This window comes from Teleopsis dalmanni, chromosome 1, assembly GCF_002237135.1.
Source record: "Teleopsis dalmanni isolate 2A chromosome 1, ASM223713v2, whole genome shotgun sequence".
In the NCBI taxonomy this organism is placed as follows: Eukaryota; Metazoa; Arthropoda; class Insecta; order Diptera; family Diopsidae; genus Teleopsis; species Teleopsis dalmanni.
The window spans coordinates 218,641,429-218,652,044 of NC_051846.1; the positions used below are offsets into that span (position 1 = coordinate 218,641,429).

Genomic DNA, 10,616 nt, shown 5'->3' on the forward strand with positions numbered 1-10,616 from the left:
CAACTAATTATGAGTTGCAATTTCGTTTTTCAATATAATTATTCCTAAAACTAATCAAAAAAAATCATAACTAAGTATTTCAAGTAAAAAATAATAAATAAATTCCAGCTTGTAAACGCTCAGGTTGATATCCTCATCCTAAAATTAATAATAAAGTTGGAATTGAACTACCTTCAAAAAATAACATAAAAATTACATTAACTATAAATAAATTATTATAACTTTTAAACTTTTGAGTTTTTTCTCTTGCTATTAATATTAATGCACAAATTCAAAATCTTAATAAAATCAATCCATGCCTGCACAGCATGAATCGTTGAAGATTGTCGGTCATTTAGTGCGATACAGTGTAATGATCCTTTCTTTTGGTTCGTGTATAGCTAGGGTTGAACTCAGCCGTCACCAAGGCTCACACAAGAAATTTATTTGGCGAGAGCCTGTCACTTCCGATTTCTCTTGACGTGTTAGCTGAGGATAACTTGGATCGAATATCAAATGGAACCACAGACGCAATGGAATCACCGTCAGTAATCGACACGATATAATACAAGTGACTGTTAAAGCTACGTGAGTGGTATTACAGGTCGCAGATCACACGCCTTTCCCTGTTCACTGTTTAAGGTCCCAGGAGCCGGAGACGTTAGATTACTATTAAAGCTACCTATCGCTTCCGACACTATGGTATAGATACACGTGATTATTAAAGCTACGTGAGTTTTACCCCGTGCAACCGAGATTCAGTTACTGTTGAATCCCTGAATCTTGCTTACCTATGTCTCTCAATCATGCCGTTGTATGCCTTCAGTTTGATTCCCACTTTTAAATTTGCACCGTTCAGGAGAAGTTAATATAAGTAGTTACCAATTCAGTAGCTTTACCAATTCAGTAGTTATGTTTACGAACTCACGTTTATGTATCTGTTTGCTTTTATTTAAAAGAAACTACTAAAATTTCGATATTGACACCGCCGTCTTAGTCAAAGAAATTTAATTGCTGCTGCTGAAGCCAGAGCCAGGAGTCTTTCTGTGCACTTCGCGGATGAACAAAACAAGCAAGAAGAAGCGTCTTCTTGGTGAACGCTCTTTTTATCCCATCTACGGTCAACGGTGTCAGCTATAAAAACATTAAAGTTTGTTGACCCAACATTGAAGCTCCTTTTCTGCACCGCACTGAGCGAAAGTCTACTTTCACGGCTAATTTGCATTTCTCTGAGTACTTATTGCAATTTAGAAGTGGTTTTAGTCTGAGTTGCGATCCACTTCCACACCTTTCTGCACAAAGCTTTCTTCGTTTGACAGGTCTCTTTATCATTATTTTGTTTTGATCTCGTTTGTTTTTTAGCAAAGTGTTGTGCCGGTGAACGTGTGTATTTCATTCTATTAATTACAAAATTATTTTAAAATTATTTTAATTTTCAATAAAGTTCCAGTAAAATAGGACACCCAACGATAGCTCAAAGTATGTATCTTATTGTTTTATTCAAAATTGTTTACGCACTAACCAATAATTTTCATACAATTTCAGGATTTGTCAACTGCAAAAGTTACGTTGTTGGTAGCAGAGGATTGCGGTGAGTTGGTTTAACTTAATGTTTTTATAAGTACTTAACAATTTTTTATTACAGGAACCTTCGAGTTAATAAATTCAAGTGAGTGTTACTTGTTGTGTGTTAGGTGGTCGCGTTGTGTTTTGTAAGCAGCTATACCCACGGTGTTGTAACGATCAAATTTTTAATTATTAAAATTTTGGTCATTACAACAGGGAAATTGGTTTCGAGATATGGTCCAATTACCATTATTTGTGGTAATTATTTGGAATTGCTTATGCACAACATTACGCAAATAAAAGAATTTCAAAATTCATGATATTGTCCTTGGAATGACATCATGTGGTCCACATGTGGTCGATTGAATTAAATATTTACACTAAATTGTCTTTACTGTTTAATGAATTCGACATGACAGATTTGGAACCAAAAGCTTTTGTTACTGATAGAGGCAGCAATGTTATAAAGGCTCTTCAAAATAATAAGAAATTAAATTACGCGAACCAACTACTATCTGCCATTGATGTCACTACAGAATTAAAAAATACTATTAAAAGCTGCAAACGTCTTGTAAAATATTTTAAAGAGGTAATTTTGCCGTATATGTTGGACGCGTCTGTGAAAAATTGTTGCCAAACTAAATGGAATTCACAATTTATAATGCTGAAGTCAATAGAAAATAACTGTCTGAAAATTAATAAATTCTTGCGCAGTGTGGAGCAATAAATAGAACTACTAACATAGACATAACATATCCTTGATAAGATCTCTGGTTGTTCTTTTAATGGATTTTGATATCATATCAAAAAAATTACAGGGTTTTGCTTATTCTACGATAAATTTGGAAATACAATTTATAGAAAGAATAAACAGTTTTTGTAAACCTAATGAATATGATGGAGTACCAATTGCTGCCTTTAAAAGGAAAATTTAAAAGGAAACATTTATGCCAAATTTAAACATCACTTGAAAAATGGCACTGTTTTTGTATCCGCCAGCAAATCACTTGCAGCAGAGCAACATGGCAATCATCAATGAATATTGTAAGCAAGAAATTATTAAGCGGAAAAATTTAATTTTGCAACCTGCTGTTTTATAAGCCTCACAGTTATTCCCACAAAATGAAGCTAATGAATCAAGTGATAATGGAATGGAGTACTTTATACCACAGTTAATTAATGAATCTATATATATAACCAAGAAAAACCAATGGAAGAAGTCGAATAACAGGACTGGTTTACTTCATTATACAAAAATGGCTTTAGTTCTTTCAATTGATTTGAAGCCCCAACAAAATTGGTTGCGCTATCGCAAAATATGTCACTTGGTAAGCCTCTCCTGCCAATCATTCTTTTTAATGCTGCAATGAACGCGTCTGTTGACAAACTTGAAACGACTTCGATGTGTACTGTTTTATTGTCATACAAATAAAAATGGCGATATAAATTTTGTATAGAGGCTTCCCTCTTATACGTAAATACGTATTCAATGGTCCACAAAAATCTATACCACAGCGAGCAAACGACCGTGAAAGCTTGAGACGTTCTATAGGTAAATTGCCCATCATCTGTTGCAACAGCTTTGGTTTATAATGCTTATAATACACATTGTTTGACCACTCTTCGAGCAACATCTCTGGCGTTTAAAATCCAAAACTCTAAACGAATGAGTGCCACTAATGCCTTCGGTCCAGCATGATAATTCTTACGGTGCAAATAACGAACATAACGTATGATGAATTCAGATTTGCTAGGCAGCAGGATAGGATGTTTACGTTCTTTTGCAGGATCGGCCAATTCTAATCGTCCACCAATCTTAATTAGCTTAAACCCACCGATATCTTCAATAAATGGGTTGAGGTTTTTTAATGAACCTTTTGTTATAGATCCCCGATTTAATAAATAAATATCTTCAGCAAAGTACTGAGCTTGTATATTTGGTCTTATTCTTCATGAGTAAGGACTTCTTTAAAAACACTGCGGTTGAACTTCTTCTTATAATGATGATACCAACGAAACAACCAAGGGAGTACACGAACAGCAGTTGTATGTGAGCTATACTTATCAATAACATCTATAGCATAATTGGTTGATTCAATTACCTTGAATGCTGCTCTTCGTTTTTCCTTATTGATTTCTTCAAAAATCCAAGTTGTCGTTTTTGTTTGCAAGCCACTTATACATCTCTTGACGAAGGAATGAAGGTCCTTTAAACCAAATAGAATTAGCGAGATCCTTAACAGTACTGCCTCTTGACACAATGTCCGCTGGATTACAATTTCTGTGGAGATATCTCCAATGTGAACCTGCGGTGATTGTTCTTTTAGATTAACTACGAATAGATGAACATCTATGAGGTTGAAATCATCTGTGATGCGAATGTAGGTGCTGCAACCATATGCGCGAATCGATGCATTGCAGAACCCATGGAACTGAATTGTCTTTGCTTTTGGTTTTAGACAGTACCTTGGAATGGTAGTGGTGTTGAGCTGGAAAGTACGAATATTTGTAGATGGTGAACTTCTCCAAAGAATTTACTGAAATTTTCTATCTTCAGTATCAATCAGAATCTGCCTATACATCTTCACTATGTCAGCAGTAAGAACGAATCGAAATAAGTGAACGATACAAAAACTGAAAATACATTCAATGAAAATGTAGTACGCATGCGCTTGATGTGAAAAAAAAATATTAAAATATTTCAAAAAATAATGGTTTCCTGAAAATTTTTATTTCGTAGTAAAATTTAAAACTGAATTTAAATAAAATATATAAAATGAAAATTAAGCTAATAGTTTTGAGAAAATTTTTTTTTTGAAATTTAACGGTTAATATTAGTACTTAAATGTTAACAATTTGAATTGTTTAAACAATTTTATAATCATCTTTACAATTATCTTTAAAACGCTGTAAATTTCAAGTTTCTACCTTTTATAGAACTTGAGATATAGCCATTTGAAAATGTGTCTACTATGCCAATTTTCAAAACCCCAAGAGTCCATATCTCCTAGGAAAAAAATCACAAAATTTTCATGAAAGGAGCTCATAAAAAAAATTTCAGCCAAATCGGAGATCATGAGGTCAAAACTGTGTCCGAGTTGTAAAAGAACGACCCATATACAAGAAGATTTAGTGCAAGAAAAAGCATAATCTTTGTAAAATTTTTTTGTTTTTGAGAATTTATCATTGGTGCGCACATCTGATTCACAAGGAGACGTTTGATACAGAGATTGCAGATATTGACAATGTCTCTCTAAAACGGCACTAGAATCGTTCCAACTTGGCAACCTTTTGAAATCCAACGATTCCTTCCACTTTCTTCTCGTCCCTTGATCACATTTTGCATCACAATATGAATCAAAATTGCCTGTGAAATTTCACGTTCAGAACCCAATGATAGAAGTGAACTATAAATCGCTGTCGCAGTATCGATTAAACTTCGCAGCTTATCACCTTCCGGTTTAGAAGTACCAGGAAGATCAAAAAGAGCTGATATGTTTTCCATGTTTTCCAACAATCCATGTTGGATTGTTGTACCTATCCTTCAATCTTTTTAATGTCTTTGAGTAATTTTCATTTGTGACTTGAAAAGCGATAACAGTTTCTAACGCTGGGCCATGCAGACAAGTCAGCAAATAATTAAATTTTTCCAGATTAGATAAGGTTGATTCTCGATCAATAATTTGCAAAAATGACGTTATAAAATTTTTGAATTCGGAATATTTTCCATTAAATGAAGGTAGTTGTAGCGCTGGTAATTTTAATGTTGATTGGTTGAATGTTGATTACCATCAGATATTGACGAGGTGTGGAAATCGTCTCCCAGCTGCAACTGAATGGCCACCTTTGCATTAATGTAAAGCTCCTCTAAATCTGATCGAAAATTATCCTCTGGATTTAAAACCTCAATGTTCGATTGCGTAGTCAATATTTGTTTGAAATAAGCTTCTAAAATCGCTAAACGACATTTTAGTTCAGCATGTGGAAGTACATTTCCTTCATTTCTTGTGGATTCGATATAATTTTTAATGCATGTAATGCTTTTTTTAGTGTTGGCTCTTTGCTGTTTAGTTTTTCTGCCATTATGATGTAAAAATGTAATGTAGAAAATAAATGCACCAATTACAGCAACAAATCGATAGGTAAGTGATAAACAGCAACAGCAATAAAAATCGACGTAAACTCTGCATGCAGCGACAGCATTGAAAATTGAAGATGATCGCAGTAGCAGCAACAGTATATGAAGTCAAATCAAATGCAGCAAGCAGCAACAGACCAACTGCAAAGAACTGTAGAACAAACGGCAATGAACTATAAAACGAATCGGCGACGATGGCCTTGAATTAAATACGAGATTTAGTTTAAATACAATTATATGGAGCATCTTAATAATTAATATTATTAGTATTCTATTATTTAAGCACGTCACTAATTTAATCGGGCATCGACAGTATAAGCCTCAAAAGCAAATGCAATATGTAGTGATAAGCTAATTACAAGAACCGTAGAACGAACGGCAGCAGCAAAGTAACAAAACGGCGACCACGGCCCGAAAATGAAAATGTTCGCATTTTTATTATTAAATATACAACACATATATTTAGTTCAAAGTTTTTTATAAAATTATATCACTTCAAAATACGCACTTTGTCAAATATCTATTGTGCCCCAAAAATGTACCTAGAAGAGTTTTTCTTTGTAAAACAACAACTAGCAGCGAAAAACAGATCAAGAACACAGATCTAGAATTTTCTTAATCTATATGTCACTGAAAGTGTATTGTTCCCCAACACATAGGTTTAATAAACATTCAACAACTTAACAGTCACTGTTTTCATTTTTGTTTATCAACAAACAAAACACATCACAAGCAGCACTTCGTTAGTTTTTTATTATTTTAAATAAAAAAATAAAAGTTACTGCATTTATGAAATTGTATTAATATATTTTTATTAAAAATTCTACAATAGGCCTTTTCTTTTGTAAGCATGTCGCAAAAGAACAAATAAAATTAGTTCTACTTTCGATTGCAACTCTGGCCAAAATAAAAATAATTCTTTACAATTATTGGTGAGAATATGTTTTTACATGATTGTAAATAAAGTAAAATAATAAATAGAAAAAATAACATATTTGTTACGAACAATGACGACATGAAAAACGAATAATTAACGAAATCATTCGTTGACAAATAACTGAAAATTTCGTAGATACTTCCAAAAGCCGTTCACAATAGACGAATTTTTAGACTTGGCAGCCATGCAATTTGAGCTGCTCATTAGTTAAGCGATTTCAAAAAGGTTGGACTAAATAAGCCAGCAGTGTTGTTGTTTCACATGTTATTTTTAAAATAAGTAGTTGTTCTTTCGTGATATGCTTACAAAAAAAGGCCTAATATGAACAAACACAGAAAATCCACCACCGAAAATAAATTACGATAACACACCGGCACCGGTTTTATGCAAAATCACTGGAATTCTTTAAACCACATTCATTAATTGCATTAAAGATTTACTGACTTTTATTTTACGTCACATTGTTTTTATTTTATTTAATTTATTATTTTAGCTTAAATTACAAAAAAATATTCTTTACAAGAAAGAATATAACACAAACCCGAGAAGTTAACAAAACATACACTACGTTTACGCGAGCCTTAAAAGTTGTTTTAAGGCTCTTAAAATCGATTTTAAGATCGCGTAAACACCCTAAATTGAATTTTGCTTAAAAGCACTTTTAGCTTACTAAAAGTAGTTTAACATCACTTTTAGTAAGAAATGTCACTTTTACGCTTTGCGTAAACACCTTAAAAGCAGTTTAAGGTTTGAATTGTCAGCTGTTAACAGTGAATAGGTGCAAATAATTTGAATTTTATTACAAATAACACTAACTAAAAATATGGAGAAAAGGGAAATAAAAAGAAAAAATTGGATGAAAGAGGAGGAATAATGCTTAATTAAAATATTTGCAGAAAAACAAATAATTAAATTGTTAGACGGCAAAAAATATAGAAAGGACACAATTTATGAAATTGTTCGCCAAGAACTGGAAATCAGTGGCTGGTACAGAAGTGTACAGCAAATAAAACAAAAGTGGCAGGTATTAAAGAGACAATACTCTGAAATAAAAAAACATAACAATTGTAGTGGTAACAGTGCAAGAATACCATCCATTGATGTGCGAAATCCTTGACTCAAGACCATCATCAATTCTTGAAAATAACGGGTGCGATATTCTTGATATTGAACACCTAAATGGTAATTTATCATACAAGTAAATATCTTCTTACCGAACTTTAATTTTCTTAATTGCAGGCGAATGAAATGAAGAATATTTAAATGACAACGTAGAGGAGCACAATTCAGACTTTGATTTGCCTTCAACATCCGCATTTTTGAACCCGCAGAATTACGCAGATGAAACGAATTGGGAGTTAGGAATAGATGACTTGCCTTCGACGTGAACTTCATCGAATACCACCACAACGCAAATTCGACTAGATCGATCGTAGGGCAGAGGAAGTTACGCAAAGGCACTGTCCAGCTTTCATGAAAGTTGGTCTCGCGAATGCAAAATTATGATTAGCCGCCAGGAAAAATTCTTTAGCGAGGAAGCGGAAAAACAGCGTGAATGGGAAACGAAAATGCAGCAAGAGCAGCGTAAGCACAATGAAAATTTGGTGCGTAGTAGCAATGAGACAATTGAAAGTGCTATCAGAGGTCTAATTGCATCGCAGAATTTAAATTAATTAAAACTATTTATTTTTTATTCTCTATTTGAAAATCTTTTTATTTTTTAATCTCTATTTGAAAAAATATTTCAATTTAATATTAAACTTATTATTTTCAATTATTTAAATTTATTATTAAGCTTAAATTGTTATAAATATATTATATTATATATATTATATTGTTAGTTATAAATAAACGTATAAATTAATTAATTAAAAATTGGTTTTTTCTACATTATTTTTTTAATTGTTTCTATGTAAAAGTGGAAATTTTCTCGCCAAGTACGCGCATATATGATCTCGCATAAAATGTCCGGACAACGAATTTTGTCGATTGCACATCTGTTCAGGTTGGGGATATTCACTTTCATCATGGATTCTTTCTACATCCCAAGAGAAATTATAACGTTGTTTAGATATCTCCACAAAATTGTGAAGAATTCCGCACGCTATTATCACATGCGGCATATTGTAAACATACATTAAGACTGAAAAGTTTTCGGAAATTCTCATTTAAAATTCGCGCGCTGTATATTTTTCGATATTTTAAGTTTATGTAGTTTGGCAGCACTGTCCTTAATTACTATGCCAAAAATGAGCTCGATCTGTCAGACAGTTCGTTTACGGCAGCTGTTGAAACCAGTTCACCTCAGTAGTGCGTTGCGAAATGTCTTCGACGGTCGTACGACCGTCCTGGAAGGCTTTGTACCACTCATAAACTTGAGTTTTCGATAAAACTGATTCCCCATAAGCCTTTTGTAGCATTCGCAACGATTCTGCACACGAAATTTCGTTCGAAACACAAAATTTGATGCAAACTCTTTGTTCAATATTTTTTTCCATTGTTTTTTTCGCAACGCCCTACTGAGGTGAACTGGTTTCAACAGCTGCCGTAAACGAACTGTCTGACAGATCGCGCTCATTTTTGGCATAGTAATTAAGGACAGTGCTGCCAAACTACATAAACTTAAAATATCGGAAAATATACAGCGCGCGAATTTTAAATGAGAATTTCCGAAAGCTTTTCGGTCACAATGTATAGTCGCTCTTCTTATAAAGTATTCTCCATCTTCCTTTCAAGCGACCAAATGCTTGCTCCACAACAATTCGTGCTTGATTCAAATATAAGTTGAAGGATGTCTCTTCAACAGTTAACTCGTCCCTATAATTTTTCATAATCCAGTTACAAAGCGGATAAGCTGCATCACCAATAATATAATAAGGAAGTTTAAAAAGCATAGCTTCATTTGAGGCGTTGTAAATTCCGTCGATTTCACTATGGCTTTCAGGAATTAATGTATTATGGTTTTTGTATAGAGAACTGCCCCTAAGCACTGATGCATCGTGTGCACAGCCAGGATTTTGTGCTGTGATATTTTTAAATAAATATTGATCATCCACAATAGCTTGCACTGCAATGGAACTATAACCCTTTCTGTTACGAAAGTCTGCAGCACCGTCTTTTGGGGGTTTAATTGGCACATGAGTGCCGTCTATAACACCAATAATATTTGACAGTTTAAATTTTTGTTCAAATCTCGAGGCTATGCGTTCACATTCTAATGCATTTGGCCAGGATAATATTTTGCCGACTTGATTTTCAATTAAAACTTTACAGAAACTGTGAACACATAAGCAAACAGTACTTTTTGATACTCCAAATCCCTTTGCAATTACACGGTATTCAGCACAAGAGGCAAGTTTGTAAACTGCAATAGCTATTTTCTTTTCAACAGACAACCCTTCAACGAAAGTATTTTCTGCTGGTGCCATTTTATCCTTAAGCAAATCTACAAGCCTGAAAAATATTTGTCGATTCATTCGAAAATCAGCAATCCATTGTTCATCGTCATAGAACTGCAGAACTTCAACATCCCACCACTCCGAACTTCTCTTCCTTTTGTTAAAAGTTCTTATTCGTGGTGGAAGCTAAAAACAAAAATGCATTCTAAATATTTTATGAAAAACTTTATAAAAACATTTACATTCATTAAAGCCTCATTAGCGGAACGTATTGCCATTTTATTAAAGAGCTGCAATCGCATTTCTCGTAATTTTGTAAATTTTTTACGGAATGATTTTAAAATCAGCATTGTTGCTTTATTATTATTTTCTACAATTTTGGTTATAATATCTTTTTTTTGCAATAAAAGTAAAACAATTTGTAATTTTACCATATTCATTTTTAAAATGTTTAAAATCAACATTTATGTTTGCTGTTAAACAGCTGATTGATTGACAGTTACCTTAAAAGTGCTTTTAATTCTTGTGCGTAAACGCTCTAAGAACAAATTTTAAAATCAGTTTTAAAAGTGATTTTAAGACTCGCGTAAACGTAGTG

The 10,616-nt window shown here is 33.2% G+C and overlaps 1 protein-coding gene across 1 annotated transcript; it reads right to left on the bottom strand.

Annotated features, from left to right (window-relative positions):
* Positions 1–9,304: 9,304 nt before the first annotated feature.
* Positions 9,305–10,296, bottom strand: LOC119667347 (protein ALP1-like). Its single transcript, XM_038076637.1, has 2 exons — positions 10,261–10,296; positions 9,305–10,204 (listed from the first exon to the last, which is right to left on the bottom strand). Exons 1-2 carry the CDS (start codon positions 10,294–10,296, stop codon positions 9,305–9,307), a joined length of 936 nt encoding a protein of 311 aa, XP_037932565.1.
* Between the last annotated feature and the right edge of the window lie 320 nt (positions 10,297–10,616).